This window comes from Xenopus laevis, chromosome 2L (genome assembly GCF_017654675.1).
Source record: "Xenopus laevis strain J_2021 chromosome 2L, Xenopus_laevis_v10.1, whole genome shotgun sequence".
Classification (NCBI taxonomy): Eukaryota; Metazoa; Chordata; class Amphibia; order Anura; family Pipidae; genus Xenopus; species Xenopus laevis.
In genome coordinates this window covers 109593532-109615244 of record NC_054373.1, presented here as the reverse complement: position 1 = coordinate 109615244, position 21713 = coordinate 109593532, and the positions used below count along the sequence as shown (strand labels likewise).

At 35.7% G+C, this 21713-nt stretch overlaps 1 protein-coding gene across 39 annotated transcripts in view; it reads right to left on the bottom strand.

Annotated features, from left to right (window-relative positions):
- Nucleotides 1-21713, bottom strand: part of LOC108707524 (target of Nesh-SH3) — a 181819-nt gene that overhangs the window by 125314 nt on the left and 34792 nt on the right. For all 39 annotated transcript variants that reach the window (XM_041582306.1, XM_041582307.1, XM_041582310.1 and 36 more), the window contains exon 2: nucleotides 7225-7404. In XM_041582306.1, the coding sequence (XP_041438240.1) occupies nucleotides 7225-7404 (180 nt within the window). The remainder of the gene's footprint in view (nucleotides 1-7224; nucleotides 7405-21713) is intronic.

Sequence of the window (21713 nt, the reverse complement as noted above, 5' to 3'; positions counted from 1 at the left end):
CCGATATAATAGAGAACAATTCAGCACCTCGATGGGTATTGGTCCCAGGAGGTAGTGGTGTGGAGTGAGGCATACCTGCTCCCACTTGCCCATCAGAATGTGGCTGTGTCTGGTGGCTGGCCCGTTCACTCCTGTAGAGTGTCGACAAGCATTCTGGCAAGGTTCTGGTTAATGATTTCTATATATTGTGTAATGGTTGTTTTGTAAAATAAAACTGTGGCCTTTCAAATCTATCTTGGACTTTGTGTGAATTTTGAAGGGTAGTTAATTGAGTAATGTTCTGGGGGGATGACAGAAGACTTTAATGCTGCCCAAGTCATTACCATTAGAAGTGCAAACACTAGGTGCAAAACTGTGTACTAGCTTGTGTGAGCAGCATTGCACTTCATTTTTCTTGTACCTAACACTAGTTGCTTTTGTTCTTCTAAGCCTTCTTCCCTACATTTATTCAGTTGCCTGCAGTGATGACCTTAAATGGTCTGTTTCACGTTGCTACAAAATTCACAAAAAATAATAAAATGCATCTGATGGGCACTTTTAATGCTTTTTTTCCACACACGATAAAATAAAAATGCTTCAGTTACATTCATTTATTTTCTGATCTCAGAATAAATTATAAGTTATTATAACTTACATAATAATAAAACATCTGGCTCTGTAGACTCTTTTCCCTTAATGCTGCAGATGTACATAATGTACATATATCCAAATATTTGCCTTAGCTTAATCCTACATCTCTAACATTTATACTAATGCACAGAGCAATCCTAGTTATATAAAGCAGATACTTTTATTCCCTGCTAAAGTAAAGTATTGTACTGTATATGTTAAAACTTTATCTTACATCATATAAAGAAAACAGACGATGTGATATTTAATATAAAAACTGCTTCTGTCACTCTACTGTTCTTCCACATTTTAGTTTGCAAACTACTTTTTCTTTCTGTTTATACTTGTTGCAGAAACATGAAATATTGAATTTCAAATAACTATAACTCAAATGTTAAACTTTATATACCTGGAAACAAGCCAAAAAATTAGATTTGATCTTGTACAAGTGATCAGTGTAAATTGTAGTAATAATGTAAAACAGCAAAGCTGCAGGGAAAAATGTCTCACCTGTCGCCTTTAAACTGTTAATTACATGTCTGCTGTAGTAGTTACAGAATTTTTCTGAGAAGAAAAATCTGAATGCTGAGACAGTAAATCAGATTGCATTGGGGCATTAAGATTTATTACTTCTAAAGTTTTTAAAGAAGGAACTCAATTGAATAAAAGCTATGTAGAATGTTTTAATTCTAGAATTGTCTTATGATCTGTGGTAAGATAGTTAGGCATAGACTGTGCCTGAATCTGTCTGTAGTTGGCTGGCTTATACTGCATCCCACTTTTGTAGATACAGTAGGTGTTATGAGACTTTGGTTCCACACCTGTGCAAGTAGCCTACACTAAGGACCAGACTCAAGAGTTTTGTTATTGCAGTGTTGGTTTCTAGGGAGCTGTATATAATACTCTCTGAAAGGATTCTATCTCTACTGATGGATTTTTCACACTGTAAGACTTTCTGCTATTTCCTGGGGCGTGATTGGTGTATCCAAAGGGGTTTAAATTTTTTAATATACTTTTGTTCTGGGGTTTTCTCTACTGGTGGGATATCTTTGTAGAGGTCCTTGAAATTACTAAGCCAGATGTTGCTATTTTGTATGTGGATGTTTTTCGGGTACCAATGTGATTCTGTATCTCCCAGAATGAGTTATCTTGCAGAGCAACCTCAAGTTGTCAGTTACTGGAGATATCATTCTGTTTTTCATTTATAAGAATATGTTTTTATTATTTCTTTATGTCATTGTGGGTTACCTTCAGGTCTGAGTTGTCAGTAAGGGTTTTTTATTGCCTTGCATTTGTTGTCAAATAGTGATGAGCAAAATTATTCTCCAAGTTCCGCCAGGAAAACGACACCCATAGACTCCAATGGGTGAAGAAAATTGTTGCACATCAAAAAAAAAAAAAAAAAAGGCGCTTATACGGGGGAATGTAATAAAAGTCGGTTGTGGAAAAACTATTCACAATGAGAAAAGTTATTACGAGTTATAGAAGCACGCTGTGTCAGATATGTGCTTGAGATGGAGCATTTTTTGCTACCAGCTCTACATTGATACCCTGTGTGATGTTATGAGATTTACCCCTCCTTGGAAGTAAGAAGGGCAGTATTATTATTGCATTGTAATAATTTGCCTGCAATGTCTTGTTGATTGTTAACCAATGTCTTGCTGATTGTTGATGTTGTTTGTGCATGTGTGTAAGATGACCATGACCATGTATGGTATGTTGGAGGCAGTGGCAGTGTCTTGTGATGGCTTTCAAGATAATATGGTTGTTTTTCTGCTGTGATAAATGATGGTTCCATGGCTCTCTGTGCTTTATATGGGTTCTGTTCTTTGCTTTGTATCCCTGAGGTTCTGGTCGGTCACTAGATGCAGTAGCCACAGGCTACTTTTGTAATGTTGTATCAAGCTTTTGGGACGCTATTTGTTTTTTTATAAAAAAAATTCCCCTTCCATTTAAGAAGGACATTTTTCTGCTGAAGCAGATTTCTTGTGTTCAGATTTTAGTGATCAATTCCCTTAACTGAAGCTGCTCAATTAAATTTTTTTCTCACCTAGGTTCCAAGTTGAAGGAAATGTCTCTCTAATTGTGACAGGAAGTCTCTCAGGGTCTCCAGTGAGGAGTGTGAAGGACTGGGACATGATGCAGGGATGTCTCTAGAGTCTGCTGTGTGGCCTCTGATTCTGTCAGGTCTGTTGATGCTGTGTGTTGTTTCTGTTTGTCCTCAATGTGATCTACCTGTTTTCTCTTTGGTTATTCAGAATTTTTAGTGTTTACATCTGCTCTATGTGTTCCATGTTTTGTCTTTCAGTTTTATTATCACAAGGTATAAATTGATGCAAAATTAGGATCTTATGTTCAGTGCAGTTTCCTCACCGCTCCTTATTTTTTAAGCTACTGCTGTTCTGCTTGGGGCTAATGCAAACAGAACATTTCCTCTCTTCTGCATTTTTTTATCTGTGTTTTTGGCTTGAGAACTTTCTGTACTTGTTGAGTCAGGCCATTTCAATCTTAATGAATAGAAAGTGACATAGGTGGTTTTAGGTGCTAAAAAATGGTGTTGAAAATCTATCCCATTTTTATTTCCTGATATTAATATAGCACCAACACATTTACACAGGATTTCACCTAAATTATACAACATTCACACCAGTCCCAGCAGGTTTTACAATCTGTGGAACCTTTCACATTCACACACACAGTAAGATAATTTTTTTTGTTAGGAGCCAATTTACCTGTCTGTATGTTTTTGGAGTGTGGGGAAAAAACAGGAGTATCTGGAGAAAAACCCACACAGACATGGGGAGAACGCAAAATCCCATATCATACACAGTAAGATGTTATGGTTGGTTACTTTTACAGACATATGGGGCAATTTAAAAAAAATCAATAAGTATTTGCAATGCAACACATTTTTCTTTGCACAAATTCAATATAGCTTTTGTCTACCCAGAAAATGTTTATTGACCACTTCCGACAGTGTAAAAAAGATGGCGAATTTTACTGTTTGCGCAAGAGCTGTATACTGTATAATAAAGCTTCTTAGTGAAAAAGTTGTTATGTGTACTCCAAAAGATTACGACACCTTCAAGAACTTCTTAAATTCTTAATTTGCAATAACAGTGTAAGGAAAAATATAACATTGCAAAATGTGAATTTTTAATGCTTATTTGTGCAAATTATTCTCTTTGCAACTTTTATTGCATGTCAGTATAAGACTATTGGACTAGACACACTGACAACATAAATTCTAATAACACAGACTACCCCCCCCCCGAGTGTACTCTTGCTGGATATGATCAAGAATGCATTGCATTGAATTTGCACAAATGTCATTGGAGAAAATTGCACAAGTCAGCATTATTTGTACAACAGTTTTTATAAAGTTAGTAAGGAATATTACAGTATGCTGAATTATACAGTACGAATTAGCAAAAAGACTGTTTATACTACAGGCCTGACAACAGCAGCAGTAACAATGTCTGTTCCAACAATGTAAATAATTTGAAATACTGGTTTGCTTTGCTGCTCTTTATCCCATTTTGCATTGCATTGAATTGCACGGGATTGACTGTGTTGAGAAAAAATGTTTGATTCACATATTTTATATGTTATATATCATATTTGCATTTATGGTACCTGTATCTAACAACAGTGATATCATAATGATGTCACTCAAATCCCTTTTCCTGTTCATGAGCGATTTTAAAGCATAGTGTTTAGATTTTAACTTGGCCAAAGGGTGGGCCAAGCCTAAAATGTTAGTCTCAGAAATAAATGTGCATTTATATACTGTGAGACCTGTGAGTGGGAATCTTCTTTGCAATGTTGGAACACACACACACACACACATATATATATATATATATATATATATATATATATATATATATATATATATATATATATATATATATATATATATACTTATGGACTGCACAAAGTTCTGTTTGTACTTCTAACATTATTCTGTGTGATATCGCTATACATAGATATCTATTTATATGATACATTTCTTCTGTACTGTCATTTTTCTGAAACATTTTTTTAGAAATCAGTTTTTGTGATTCCAGCTGCTAGAAGCTAAGGAATCTGGCAAGTCTAAATGTTTTTGGCAAAATGTGCAAATGGGGAAAATGATTTGCTGCAACTATCAAAGAAGTGAAACTCTTATCACATAATGTGATGCAGAACAGCATAGTTGTTGCTTATTTCAATGACGTGAAAATTGCCAGTGCTTAATAAAGTCCTTAATGTATTCTAATGACAAGGGGCTGAGAAGAGTTGGTATCTGAGACAGACATTTTAATTCTCTGATTTCTTTCACTTTATTATTGATTCTTACAGCAATACAGCAATCATTTATGACAGGAAGTGTAGAAGCCCAAGTAAGTTAAGTTGCCATCTGTGTTCCCCACAATGCAACATTTTGCCCCATTTTTCCTGTGTAATTGTGATCTTCAGGGGGAGATTCACTTGGGGCAACTGCAACTGATATATAGAAATGGAACAATTGCCCTTGAACTGCAGTGCGAATCAGACACAATTGCCCTGTCCAGCTGGTATCATTTCTGGCATTTGGCATAAGTGTAATGTCTGCAACCTATTGTTTTGGTGCACTTGCATTATGGTGATTGATGCAGGCTGCTCTGGGAACCCTGGCACAAGACCCCTGGTGGCTGTAGCTCCAGGGTTTCCCTGCTTCAATAAGAGCAATGGCGTGAAATTTGGAACAGGAAGTAGGAGGAAGGCAAAGAGAGAACATACCAATTTATAATAGCCTAACTGTGAAAATCTGACTCTTGCATCAAGACACCGAAAGGGGGAAAGTGAATAGTAACTTGAAAAGTTTTGGAAAAGTTTTAATTAATAGTATTTATAATGTTCCTTATTTACATGGGATGAAGTTCCTATTGAACTTTTATGTTTGTGATGGTGGCCCCTAAACTTTTGACTGGGGTCATAGACCTTGCTATGAGCAAAGAAATCATAGGCATTAGTTTCATCTGTTTGGATATATGGGTAAACTCTGAAAAAGGACAACATTAACAAGATAGAAACCTTTCAGATGCATGGTTATTGGAAAGCCCTTACAGTTGGATGGACAGACCTCTAAAAGACCTATAAAAAGAGTGTATTTGTAATACAATTGCAGATGAAATCCCAACATAATCAGGTCAGAGAAGCTATCAAGGTGATAGGTAGATGATCAAAAAGTAGACAACTGTGGAAGTAAATATGAAGCATTGTGAACTGGACTGGCCTGTCAAGGTAAAATATGAATTTTGCTAAATGTAATTTTATCCAGCCGATAAACTATAACTCCAAGCATACATAGATAGCAAACCTGAGGGATGGACAGCAAAGCTCTATGGACCCAAATCACCACCAGAAATTTTCAAATGCCTTGAAAAAGTTGTATTCCTGTCCCCACTTAAAAGCACATGTCACATGAATCTAACTTTGTTACATGATGTCAGATATTCAGTAGCTTAATTCAGAGAGACTATACATGGTACAGTCTCTCTGTTTCAGTTGTGAATTTCTGTAGAAGGGCATTGCATGGGCAGCCAGATGAACCCCTGGGATTTCCTTTCTGAGCTCTGATCCAGGGAGATTTTTTTTTGCAGTATATTTTGTGGCACTACAGTGCATCTTATGTACAGTACCTTATATTCCCTTTAACCTTAATTCTAAATTGATACTATTTGAAAAGCTGCCATTATTAGACTGGTACCATTTACTGTTTTAAACGGGGATTAAAATGCTTAATGGATATTAGTAGCTTTCATTATAACATTTAGGAATACACTAATCCAAGGGAAACTGTACTATATTTTTCCAGCATTTTCCCTTCTGACATTCTGACACATTATACTGAGAATTGATGTCAAATAAAAGTCTAAGCCTCAGGTGCTGCACCATGAACAAGTCTAAACGTATGTTGCACAGTAAAAGAGAAATATGGTGGTGTTCTGTTTAGTTACTTTGCCATTATAATAGTTAACATAATTCAGTACCGTATTTAATAATTCTAGTTTGTTTTTAAAACAGGTTTACATAACTTTGTACATTTATTATGCCAATAAACATAAAAAGAAATGAATGTTGTATTTTTTATTACTACATATCCATGGCATGGCCACTTGTACCTGTGGTACAATTAGAACTGCTCAATTAGAACTGCTCTACATTCCAAATGTAGCAGACAGCACCATCAAGGAGTATATTTAAAAAGCCTTTATTTGCTTCTCATGGCTTTTTGATCTGGACAAATGTTTGGGACATTTGAAGTTGGTTGAAGTGGACACTGTTAGACGTGTACCTTTATTATTTTTGATAGTTTGGAAAACTTGGCGAGTGCTGGCTGATTGCCTATGAACTGCTCTACATTTACTCTAAATCATAGCTTCTGTCCTATACTGAATGAAGAAATCATGAATGATGATGAAACTCATGACCCATGGTTTACCTTTACTGTGAATTTCCTGGTACTGGTGAGTACTACTATAATTATTTCTTATGTATGCATGTTATGTTAGCTTATGTATATATATTTACATTCTGCTCTACATTCAGAATTCTTAAAAATGAATATGATTGTTTATTGATACTTACCAACTTCTGTTAGGTAAGACTTTCCATTTTCTGGCCACTGAATGTATTGGTTTGAAAAAAAATTGCTCCCATATCCCAAAACGAAGCCTTCAAGTTTCAGGTTTTCATTTGGACGAAGAAACTTCATAACAAGTGTGTTTCCAGTCGCATTTATGTGCACTTTCAAGTTATTCTTTTTCACTGTGGTAAGGGAAAAAAACATTTAAAAATGTTATTAAAAATAGATTTTTGCTTCATCTACTAATCTAATAATTTCAGGATTGTACTAAAAACATTCATTGTAAACCATGCAAAAGAACTGGAAAAATATATGGCATGACATTATGGCCTAGTTGTCATCAACAGTACGATTTTTTTTCATGTAAGTTCTTGTATAGTATCTGTAAAGAGCAATGGTAAGTAAGATTGCATAGCACATATGTTGCTGTGGACAATGGCAATAACTTATCTCATTAATAGTCTAAGAAATGTCTGAAATCTTAAATAGCATGATTCATTACCAGGTTAGGAGCCTAGATGCTGAAAGGAAAGGAAGAGGCCTTACTAAGGTTTAACTTTGCCTTTGGCGCATGACCTATAGCAGTCATAGTTACATGTTTTCTTTTATCATTCTAATTATCCTAGAGCAGCAAAGTCTGCTAACTAGTTCCTATGCAATGCTGGGCTAGGGCAAACTTTTCCTATGTTCCTGCTGATTAGTCTTCATTTAAGATTAATTATAATGACCTATTAACTTTTTTTATGTACAGCAACAATATTTAAAATACAGGTATGGGACCTGTTATCCAGTATGCTTGGGACCTGGGGTTTTCTGGATTGAATGGATCTTTCCGTAATTTGGATCATCATACCTTAAATCTATTAGAAAATCATGTAAACATTAAATAAACCCAATAGGCTTGTTTTGCTTCCAATAATGATTAATTATATCTTAGTTTGGATCAAGTACAAGGTACTGTTTTATTATTACAGAGAAATATTAATTTACAAACATGGTTTGTATAAAATTTCCAGCTATGCAAATGAAAACAATATTGCTAACAGCATACATTGTTAAGTAACTTTTTTTTTGCATCAAAATTGGTGGCATATGTCTCATCCTTTCTCATACCACCCACTAAAAATTAAGCAGCCTGGGGAATATTCTCTTTTAAAGCCACTACATAATGAAAACAGAATTTTCAACAACCACAATTTATTCTTGGAAGTATTTAGTCTATTGTGAAAAAGACAGTAAAGTGGAATACAGCTGTCTAAGCAGGTGATTGATTACTTTAAAAAAGGAAAGTGGATCAATTATGAACTGCAACTTTTTAAAATATAGTTTCATCTTTGCTCTCTTTTTTTTAAGGATTTAGAGCAAAAATGCCTTCTTTCACTGAAATGGTTAGTTGGTACCTTTCGCTCTTTATAAATATGATTTTATGGTTGTGTAGTAATAGGGTAGGAATATTTAGGGTCAGACTGAAGGATCAGAGCCCACTGGGGCTGCAACCCGAAGGGCCCTCTTGGTAGTCACCAGGGCCCCCTCCTGGCTTCCAAATTTGCTTTGTCACACAGCGGGCAGGCGCATTTGCCAATGCACCATGGCATAGCTGATCGGAGGAGCAGGTCTGCGCCGTCTGGTGGCCCATGAGGGTAGTAATGATGCTTTAAATATGCTAAAAAATGTTAGTGTGTAATATGCTTATTTTATATATTAATATTCCATAGAATTTACAAATGTGCCTTATTTTCTTTATTCCCTATGAGAAAAGAATAGCCAACATTTCATGTTTTTTTCTTAAATGTTGTTTTTGGAACCAGTTGAGAGAGAAAGAGGAGATTTGAATTAATAGTTGTTACCTAAGAAATTCTTGCATATTCTCAGGTTCCATTCACAAGTTATATGTTATAAATAAATCTATGGCAGAAACCACATGCTTGTTTTTCTCTTAGATGCCTATTGAGTACTTGCTATGACAAAAGCTAAAAAAAATGAACACAAGGCATGTGGTAGATTTAGTAAATGTAAATATCTCGGCAAAGGTGCAGCTGCCATTTCCAATGTGTATAAAATCCCACTGTTCCTATTTGTTATGCCCCGGTTCATACAAATTGGTTGTATTGAAGGGGCTATAATCACCTCTTTTTACTGGAAACCTCGACAGGACATGAATTTAAAAAGCTTGTGTTATTCTTTAATATGAAAAGGGCCATTTTTGTTTGCTTTTGTAGATTAAACAGTGTGCAGGGGCAGTGTGCAGGGGCAGATGTAATAAGGGTTGAATATCGAGGGTTAATTAACCCTCGATATTCGACTGGCGAATTAAAATCCTTCGACTTTGAATATCGAATATCACTCGAACTTAGTGAATGGGCCCCCAAGTTTGCTTATGTATAGACAATGATCCTAATGAGTAACTAGGAACAGTCAAATACTGCTAGGAATGAATCCCTCTCTTTACTGTATTTTGTCAGGCCACACCACCATCAGTGTGCTTCCTTGTCTGGCCTTCCAATGCATGTATGCTAGGCAATACTCCATTGTTTCTGTGTTTGTACATGGGAGTGCACACCTATTCTGTGTCTGTTGATGAGACTATGAGGCTGTTTTCTTCAGACTGATTACTGTTACTGACTTTGCATCTTCCTTTTGACTTCTTTGGTTTCTGGTCCCCAGCTTGACATCCACTATACTGCTGCCAGTCTTTGCTTCGTGGTAGCAGCATTTTTTCAAATCCCTTCCAATCCTCCACTGGGATCATCTATGTTTCCAACCAAAATTGCAGTTTCCCTTGTGGGAGGTGTAAGAGTGGCTATTTCTCATCTGTTCAGATTGCTTTCTTAATCTTGGAACTTTCCTTCTATTCTTCACAACATTATGTTTATAAATACCCATTCTAGGTAGCGATTCTGGCAACCAAAATAGGATCAGAACTTTGAACACTCTTTTATAGGAAACACTTGACTTGATGTGACCCATGGGGGCAATTAGTTATTCCAAAATGGTACTTTACTGGTCAGTAGACTCCAGTTTTTATTCTTTCTTTGGTAACCAGACAGAAGTCCTGCAAATCCTTTTCTTCAAAGTATGTCGGAGATTCCGATTTTAAATGCATTGTTGAGTAGACAAAACCTCAGCTTTTTGAGTAATTTGCAGTGTACTATGATTTTTTGTCAGGCCTGTTGTTATAGACCATAACTGTAACAATACTGTTAAATAAACGTTAAGACTTTTTTGTGGACTGTACTCAACACTGATACTGTAATGGGGGTGGGGGTGATCTTTATACTGTACAATTATCAGAGTAGGTTTTTGGGTTGAGCTCCTATTCACTATTTGATATTCATTCACATGTACATAATATTTATAGATACTGAGGTATCAAGGTATTGTATTGGCGTCCTGCTAAAGCTTGAAGCTCAGCTAAGTCATTGCCTATGCCATCATAGAACACTCAGGACTATTCTGAACCCGCAATAAAATACTAAAATATGTTTGAGTGTGACTGTCTCAACGTATTTATATTTATGGGTAAAGTATTATACAGTAAAATGTTCTCAAGCTGTCTATTAAATTTAAGAGATTTAGTGGGCCAATTAATTAACTTCGAGTGAAGGATTCGAAGTAAAAAAACTTAGAATTTCTAAGTGTTTTTTTGGCTACTTCGACAATCGAATGGGCTACTTCGACCTTCGACTACGACTTCGAATCGAAGGATTCGAACTAAAAATCGTTCGACTATTCGACCATTCGATAGTCGAAGTACTGTCTCTTTAAGAAAAAACTTCGACCCCCTAGTTTGCCACCTAAAAGCTACCGAACCCAATGTTAGCCTATGGGGAAGGTCCCCATAGGCTTGCCTAACTTTTTTTGGTCGAAGGATAATCCTTCGATTGTTGGATCGAACGATTATTCCTTCAATCGCTCGATCGAAGTATTTGCGCAAAATCCTTTGACTTCGATATTCGAAGTCGAAGGATTTTCATTCCCCAGTTGAATATTGAGGGTTAATTAACCCTCGATATTCGACCCTTGATGAATTTGCCCCTTAATGTGACAAGGGGAAAATTATCAAAACACTGTCATGGCATAAAACAGAAATGGAGAAAGTCCTTCAAGAACAAAGAACCTTGGTCTCAGGTCACAGTGATCAAAAACAGGTGCAATTACATGCTTCACGTTAAAATATATCTGCTGGGTTTCTAAGAGGTAAGGAAGTAATTTGGTCAAATGTGTCAGTCTTATTTCACTTTTTGACCATGTGATTGGTTCTATGTTTAGGGAAAGCCGAAAAGCCTCGCAGTCCATGTTTCCAGCTGTTACAGATGGTGATGGTTTTGTTACAGTAGGAAATGCCTTCTTTTAGAAGTTATTGAGAATAATTATTACTCTGCATTGGTAAACACTGATTCAACAAACCATTCTAGGTGACAACATACACCTTGCTTTTTAAGGTGTTCACAAGAAGGTTTTAAGAAAACACAACTTCTTATTAGTGAATTGATGATGATATGTTTTGTATTTCTATTCTATAACCCATATTTCTGTAATGTATGGGCCTATCTACAAAATAACCAGCTGTAAAATCTAAAACTGTTAAAATAGAAACCACCCAGTCATAGTGCATAATATGATTCACCATTTGATAACTTTATCCTGACTGTGGAACTGTGTCCTTCTGAGTTCTCTGGCATTTACCCACGACATGCTGACAGGACAGTTCTTACCTTACATAGTGCACAGAGTTCTGTCCGTTCTGGTAATAACTGCCTTTACCATTGATTAGGGTGATACATGTTTTTATTACTGCTGTCTTGACAGCTGTAGGCATGGGCACATATACTGTATTTTGGTCACAACTGTAATTGTATTTGGGGAACTGTTTGCCTTTTAGCTACTAAAATGATCTTGTATGTGGCTCTAATATATGGGAATATTGCATATTGTGCTTAGGCCAATTATTTTTACCAGAGCCCCCCACTCAAAATAGATTATTTTTTCATTTACTACATGCCAGGCAGTGTACAAAGTGCAAACACTGTACTCAATCCACAATGTTTTTTGCACTTTGCACCCTCCCTGCAAGTAGAATAATTGCATTAGGTCCCATCCCCCCACACACATCCCCTAACTTGCATTTCATTTATGACTGCATTCTCCAGACCTGCACACTTTTTATGCAGAGTTCTGCTAGAACTTGGAAACAAGTTCTTTTTTAACAAGCAAAAGTGCATCCTTTCGGCTCTTGTCCTTATGCCCGGGATGTTAGTAAATGATCCCTATGGTGTGGATCCCTTATAGTACCGCAGAGTTTTTTCTCTATTGCGCCATTTATTAAAATTATACATTAATTTCCTGGAAATAAGTGGTAGACGCTAAAATCTCAAACAAATCCAAACTGTTTTCTCAGCTGAGTATAATCACAGTAATGGCTTGAAATTGTATTGTTAGATGCCAAGCATGACACGCCCACTGTTAAAACAAATTGCATGCATTTACAAACAACATTCTAGTAAACGAGACAGTGGAGACATTTGATCCTTTCTGAACCCAGTAAAACGTTTTATTTATGAAACATGTATAAAGTTGTTTACAGAGCAGAATAATTCATTTATACTACACAAGAGCAATGACAATCCTGTAAATGATATCCTTATAAACAGCGCTTGGTCATTGGGTATAATCTGTGCTTATTGTGTATTATAAAAAATGTGCCCCTGTTGTAAAATATAAGGATATTAAGAGTCACTTTGGAGTCCCATGACCTGTATTAAAGCATCACATGTGGTATGGCATGTTTTAAGAGAAACCCTTCTCTCCTAATGGGATTGTGGGTTGTTGTTTTGTTTTTAAATTAAAAGGCACTAAGTTTGCCCAGGCAAAATAACCCATAACAAACAATATTTACTATATTATATTTAAGTACTTTACCCCAAGCAGAAGTGCCACAGCAGTAAGGGGTTCAAGAGCTTGCCCCTTAGTGATCATCCATGGAGCACTGTGCACCTTGCCGAATAAAAAAAAATATTTACCCCTTTACCTACAATTAGTGGTAATTTTTACAAGAGCCCTGGGGTTTTCCAGATAAGGGATCTTTCTGTAATTTAGACCTACATATCTTAAATCTGCTAAAAAACCTTTTGTCGATTCAATAAACCAAAGAGGATTGGTTTGCCACCAATATCGATTGATGCAGTTTAAGGTGAACTCTATGGGAGATGGCCTTCCTGTAAATCAGAATTTTCTGGATAACACATTATCAAATAAAGGATCTTATACCTGTTATAATATATATATATATATATATATATATATAATACACAAAAGCCATGAATATCCTGTAAATGATATCCTTATAAACGGTGAGTTCTGATGTCATCAGTTATAAACGGTGAGTTCTGATGTCATTTCTGTCACATGACTCATTGAAATTTGTGTATTATAATAAATAAAGTACCCCCAGTTGTAAAATATGAGGATATTAGAAGTTACCTCGGAGTTCCATGACCTGTATAAAAACACTCGGCCTTCGGCCTCGTGTTTTTATATGGTCATGAAACTCCTCTGTAACTTATAATATCCCTATATTTTACAAAAGGGGGTACTTTATTCACTATATATATAATGTAATAATATGTAATCTCCATTTTTGCTACATTCACTGGTAATACTACTTTGGATTTCCCCTACGTATCTTTTCAAATCAAATTCTCCCCACTTTTCCACATTATATGTATTGGATGAATGCTGACAATAATTCCATATGTGATGATATACTGTATAAAAAATCTTGGTATATTAAAATTCAAATCTTCTATGTGGCTTGCAGTATTCCAAAGAATATATAGTAATAAATATTAGATGTTCGTGTTATTTTAAACTGTTTTACCATACATTCTTAAAAATGTTATTTAACTTGTAAACATCCTACTACATGTAGAACAAAGAAATCACACATTTAGGGAAAGTGGTATTTAAAGTCAAACTGTGATTCCTAACATTTTCCTGGTACTTTTCCTGTAGTTTGAAATGTATTTCATTATTTAACCTTTTCCTGACAATTTGGAAAATTACACCACTGTCGAAAAGTGTCCCCTACTTAGGCAACTACTCACTACTCAGGAGAAAAATATAATGATCTGCCTTACAGATTTGCAGTTGCAGATGTGAGGTATGGTGATCCAAATTGCACAAACACCCTTTATCTGGAAAACCCCAGGTCCCAAACATTAGATCCTATACCTGTGTTGAGTTCTGTTGCTCTAAACGTAAACATTTAAATCAACTCTCTGCCTGGCCAATCTTTGTTCCTCCCATTTATATAAGTTAGGGTATATAAGAGGTGCTCTGGCTTTATTTTCCTAGTAGTACATTTTCTGAACCTATAGCGATCAGTAGTGGTTTTTACCCTTAAAGGGGTAGAAAAAATGTAACCTTAGTTAATTGAATATTGTTTTTGCTAACATACTATTCACTTATAATTTTAATTAAAAAATATGTATTTACAGAGGGCTTGCAGAGTGAACTGTTAATTTATTGTCAGTTCATATGAACTGGAAATAGAATGTGACTTTACTTTTAGGGGGTTATTTACTAAACCTTGAATTTTTTTAATTTTTTTATTAAACAAAGCTTGATCAAACTCCCATCCATGATTTTGCCTTATTTATCATTAAAATTACTTTAAAAAATTGGATCGCAGAAACACTCGGGAAAACACTTTTTTCCCGAATCGCTAGATTTTTTTGGGTTATTGGGCTAAACCGAGCGCAGACCCCAATATCTTCAAATTGGGATAGGGACATCTCCCATTGACTTATACATGACCTTGACAGGTTTGAAATGCTGGGTTTTCGGATTCAGGCTCTTGCAGCATTGGAGTAAAAATTTGAGGTTTTTCCCCCCACAAGTTTTGTACCAAAAAGTCAAACCAGAAAAAAATCGAGTTTTGGTAAATAACTGCCTTCTATAAATAACAAAAACCTAATATATTTCCTTATTATACGACAATATACGTGCAACTATTTTTTCAAAATGCATTAAAGTCAATGGACGTCCCAATAATTTTGACGCACGACAATTCCGCAGCATCAAAAAAAAATTTGACGTGTAACAATTTTTATTTTGCCGCTGCGGATTTTTTGGCTGCGAATTTGCACCTGCTGAATTTATTTTCCCATCACTAATACTGTCATATAGCCAGTTAGATACATCTTTTTCATTTGTTGTAACTTTCATTCTTAGCATGTAACATGTACTTTTGTAATATAGTATAACCTGCACCAATAAATTATGGGTGAAATCTTTGTTGTTTAATTATATTGAACCTGTGAAATGTTTAGAAATCTTATTGGCAGACTTGAAATGTTTGTGGCTGTATCTCTTGCAGACTATCTAGTTTTGTCCGATAATAGTTGAACATAAATCTGCAAAACAAATTAAGATAAGTAGCTCTTAAAATGGGACATGTTTTTGTAATCACAATAATATTTAGTATTTTTTTTTACCATTAATAATGCATTTCCATGGAACTTGGAATGCATTGACTACCTCTATATTTAGGATGATTTTTAGGAGACATTTCAAAATCTTTTTAAAGATAATCTACTAAAAACTGCCAAGCTAATTTCTGTCTAATGTTATTTGGGCTAAAATATTATATGAGGATTTCTAAGGAAAGTTACACATCACGTGTGTGTGGTTTGTTCCATTGTATTTTATTCGTATTTAAGGAAGACATTGGGGATGAGACATGATTTGGCAGATAAAGGCTCCAGCATTATCAAACATGAGTTGTCTTGGTACTTCATAAAACATAAACAAATACACAATCTGACTTCACATTAACTCTGGCTCAGTACTTTTAAATTTTCAAAAAACACATCTGTTTTTTATTTAAGATAACAATGATTCCAACGGTGCTTTTCCAACACGTGCAAGAGTTATAAATTGGTAAAACAATCCTGTGACATACTATACAATATCACACCATATCTACATTCAGAAGCTAAAAAAGAAACATTTGCCTCCAAAAATACAGCATTCTTACTATGGTTACAGCCCATGTAGTCAAAAAAGGAAAGAAAGTTAGTTTGTCCTTTAGGGTTAAATCCTCCTGCCGATGCTTCAACAGTCTCCAACTGAATACAAGAAAAGTCACAATAAAGAAATGGACATAGCACAATATCTTTAAAAAAGTTTTGTAGTCACATTAAGGGGCACATTTACTATGGGTCGAATATCGAGGGTTAATTAACCCTCAATATTCGACCGTCAAAGTAAAATCCTTCAACTTCGAATATCGAAGTCAAAGGATATATCGCTATTCGTTCGTTAGTTCGAACGATCGTAGGAAAAATTGTTCGATCGAACGATTAAATCCTTCGAATTGAACGATTTGAAGGATTTTAATCCATCGATCGAACGATTTTCGAACGATTTTCCTTCGATCAGAAATTTGTTAGAAAGCCTATGGGGACCTTCCCCATAGGCTAACATTGATGCGCGCTAGGTTTTAGGTGGCGAAGTAGGTGGTCGAATAGTCAAACGATTTTTTGTTCGAGTCGAAGTCGAAGGTTGAAGTAGCCAATTCGATGGTCGAAGTAGACAAAAAAACGTTCGAAATTCGAAGTATTTTTTCTTCTATTCCTTCACTTGAGCTAAGTAAATGTGCCCCTTAGTTTTATGAAGTCTGTCACATATAAAGATAAGTCCCAATAATTTCAAAGGGGAGTGTTTGCCGACAAGTTATTTTTTCTACTCCTCGTGGTTTTCCCTGTAGACCGCATTCTACCTGTGCATCCATAGGGGCAAAACTGTCTTTATTTCCAGCTGAGTCAGGAACCAACAGTTTGGGGTCAGATTTAAAAGTTTTTAGGGGAGGAAGCCAATGAGAGAAGCCAACGCCAGACGGAAGTGACGTCACGGTGAGCTGCGGGAAACCCCACAAGGAGTAGAAAAAATAACTTACGCAGTTAGAGCAATTGTCTGTTTTGCGATAATTGCGCATGCGCCAAAACTGATGAAGATTACCGAATGGGCTGAAGATGGTGCCCATGAACTGAGATGCCTGAATCTGCACCGAGGGGTAAGTAAAACATTAGGGACAATTGCCCGGGGTAACACTTAGGCTGGGTGGAGGAGGGAGGGGGGTTTATGAAGGGTAGGGTTTTTTTACCGTTAGGGTTAAATTCTCCTTTAAGAACTAAATTAACTATTGCTGATGCCACAAGAGATTTTTTCATGTATATGGTCTTGTGTGCAACAAGTTGCAACTTTTCACTGACATGATAACGGAAATTGGTTTCCTGTGCTATTTTTATCTGAACAGACAGACAAATTGTGTGATATTTTCTCTCTGATATAAATCTTTATTGTTTCAAGAATTTTTTTTTAAAATGTTTCCTATAAGTTGCTGCATGATAGTTACCAGAAAGATACAAGGGTATTGACCTACTGACAACATATGCAAACATGTATTTTAAGACAACACATTTATGATTAAGCCCAAGGCAGTGCAGTAAAGTTGTAATAAATGCTATAACAGCCAAACATCAATCACTGAGTGGCGTCATTTCAAAAGTTATATGTATATAAATGTAAACTGAATTATAGTGTCAGCATTCTGGCTTCTGCAGTGGTGATTCCCCAATAACTAATATCATTTGCAAACAGTGAATGTTTTTTTCCAATACAAAACACCATATGGAATCATCTTAAAACATAAAATACCTGTATAGTTGTCTAGTGATGGCTTTTTTATTTTCCAGACTTTGCTTGTAAAATTTTGCACAAATTATGAATCTATACATGTTTCTACACTGCACTGATACCAAAAGAAAAACAGCAGTCCAATATTTGCTTACATTGCTAAAATTGAGATGCCCTTCACAAACATCATACTATACTTTCTAAACTGGGGCTATGGTTTATTTAGTAATATGAGAACTAATACAATTGTATTTACACAATGTACAAGCTGGTGCCAGTATTAAGGGGGTTATTTATCAAAGGTTGGTTTTTTACAAATCAAATGTTTTCTGATTTAAGAAAAAACTTGAATGGAAAAAACTTGAATCAGTGAATTTGTGGTGAAGACCCAGAAAACTCGAAAGAATCAAGATTTCAGGGAAAAAATAACTTGAGCCGATCAAATTAATAGTATTCATGCGGAACCCACCAAAAAAAACCCGAACATTATGAAGGCTAAAAACATCTTCAAGTGGTTGAAGGTACCTCTGTCATTGACTTCTACATAACCTCGACAGGTTTTAGCTGGAATATTTTCGAATTCAAGCTATGTATAATACTCTAATTTCTCTCAAAAAAAAAAAATAAACATGACCTTTGATAAATACCCCCTAAATGTATGTTTACAAATGTCAAAATCTGACTGATGAAATGGGAGAGTTAGAGGTACTGTCATTTCCAGAAGAATTTGATGTAACTGGCATTGTTGAAATATGGCTTAATGTGGCACATGGCTAGGCAGTAAATATAGGAGGCTATACTTTGTTTTGGAGGGACGGGGAAATAAAAAAGAAGGAGGTGTATCGCGTATGTATGTCTGTTAAGCAGGATTTAAAAGCCAAAATAAAGAATGAAGTGATGGTTGAAAGTGAGGGGGAAAATCCTTATGAGTGGAGCTTATTTGTATGGGTATGTTATAGACCCCCCTCAAGTTAGTGAAAAAGAAAAGGCTCATTCATGACAATTTATCTCACAGGTTGCTCATTGCTGAGGGCCCAAAACAGAGAAATTATGCAATACTGGATCTAGTGATCGCTAATTATCTCATTTAATATTTGTTGCAATAAGCAAAGTTACGCTAAGGCAACATAGACTTTACATTTCAGAAAAGCAAATTGTAGTTCCTTAAGTTCAGTAATTCAAGGCATAGATTGGGCATTATGTTTTTTCACTAAAAACACAGAACAGAAATGGTTGTCATTTCAAATTATATTAAATCGTAACTGTTCGCAATTTATTCACTTAAGAAGTAAATGTATGAGTTTTAAGGACCACCCAATGTGGCTCAGTTCAAAAGTAAAGAAGTTAATAGGAAAGAAGAGGAAGGCATTTAAAAATGACAAATCACCATTATAAATGTTGTAAAGCAGCAATCAGAAAGGTAAACATAGAAAATGAAAAATGGATTGCAGCACAGGTTAATTCGAACTCCAAAACATTATTGATAGTAAAAAGATGCAAGCTGAGAGTGTAGCTCCGTTAAATAATGGAAATAATTTGGTTATAAAGGATACAGAAAAGTCAAATGTGCTTAATCAGTTCTTTTCTTCAGTTAATTCAATTGAGGATTTAGAGTTTCAAGCAGGGCCACTGTAAAACTTTGGGGCTCCATACAAGTTATTGATATGGGGCCCCTATGAACACATGTGTGCACTATCAACATTTATGGCCATGTCCCTTGTGTGTGTGCTACACAGATGTAGATAAGTTTTGCTGGGACAAAAGGACTGGGTCAACTTGTTGAATGTATTTATTTCATTCGCGGCTACTATGATACAAACTCACCAATCATTTTAATGAAAATCAGGAGGTAACTATAGAGTAAACAGAAACTGCAACTGATGGGGGCTATAAGGGGACCTGTGGGACTGCGATATATGTTCATGGAAAATGTCTTACTCGCAAGGTTTAAGGGCCCAGTCTGTCCACTGCTGAAAAGTTTATGTAGATGATAGTCATCTACTTGAAGAAGGGTCCTTAGTGGAGCCTCACAGGGTTTTGTATTGGGTCCACCTTTAGTTAGTTTGTTCATTAAAGGCTCAGGGGAGAGTATTATAAATAATGTATCAGTGTTTGCAGATGGCACTAAACTATGCAGCCCAAGTAAAAATTTCATCCAGTATATTGCATCCTTGCAGCAGGATCTTGACAAACTGGCAATCTGTGATATACAAGCCACTTACACCCTTAAAGGGACTGTGCTAGGCAAATATATACTAGAAAAGGACCTTGGGGTCATTGAGCACTGGTGGGGCCTCATTTAGAATATGCCATGCATAAGGGCAAATAAGTTGGTAATTGGTATGGAAGTCTCAGTTATGATAAAAGACTGGAGAAGAGACCCTTAAAAAGATACTGACACCAGAAATTAAACCTTGTTTTACATCAAAACATTGTGTTTGAAAACTATCTCTAATTTTGCCATAAAAGTATTTGCAGATGCTTTTACATTACCCATCTGATCCCCCGTGTTCCTCTACGAGGAGGTTGCCATATTTGTGCAGCAGGAGTCCATTAGAATTAGAAATTCTAACTGATGTTGAGAAGGGACATTCAGGTTCGAAAAACAGTCAGGTTTACGAATTTCAAGTAGCAATAAATTACAAAACAGTCTTTTAATGAAAAACATTCAACATGAGCTAAAGGTAACTTTTAGGGGCACATTTACTATTGGTCGAATATCGAGGGTTACCTCGATATTCGACCCTCGAAGTTAAATCCTTCGACTTCGAATATCGAACGATCAAAGGAATAATCGTTCGATCGAACGATTAAATCCTTCTAATCGAACGATTAAATCCTTCTAATCGAACGATTAGAAGGATTTTAATCCATTGATCGAACGATTTTCCTTCGATCAGAAATTGGTTAGAAAGCCTATGGGGACCTTAGGTGGTCGAAGTTTTTTTTAAAGAGACAGTACTTCGACTATCGAATGGTCGAATAGTCGAACGATTTTTAGTTCGAAACGTTTGATTCAAAGTCGAAGTCGTAGTCGAAGGTCGAAGTAGCCGATTCGGTGGTCGAAGTAGCCAAAAAAAAACTTCGAAATTCATATTTTTTATTCTAATCCTTCACTCGAGCTAAGTAAATATGCCCCTTAAAGTACATTAATATTTTGAAGAATTATTTTTTAGCGTCAGTATCACTTTAAGGGCGATATGATAACTATGTATAAATATATTTATACTTTGCTTTATTTACCAGTAGGTCCTTCCAGCAAACATAACAGCCTCCATTCGATTTAGTAGAAGGTAGGTTCCATCTTGATATTTGGAAAAAAAAATTTTTACAATGAGGATGGTAAAGTTTCTCTCTCTGTGAATCAGTTGTACTGGCTGATACCTTAGATATCTTCAAGAAGGGGTTGGATGGCTTTTAAGCAGGGTTATTAAAAATAATAGAAATCAAGAAACATTAAGTAGCCAATTAACTAGAAGTGGAAAGCTGAACTGTTCCTGAAAAATATTACAGTGCTTTTAACATTACCCCAGTATGCCCTGTTGAGTCATGTACATATTTGGGATTTTGTGTAGATTTCTTTTTTCAGCTTACAGCAGTTTAATGCCTATTATTATATAGTACCTTTCTCTTTACACACAATGAGAAACATTAGGGAGCCACTTGGTCCTTGCCATGATCAACCATTTTAAACCATGGTTGCTCCAGTGACAAAAGATCATGCCTCCTTGACCACTAGTTCAGGCCCAATACATCCTCTTCTAAGGGAATTATAAAGTTTAAAGATAGTCAA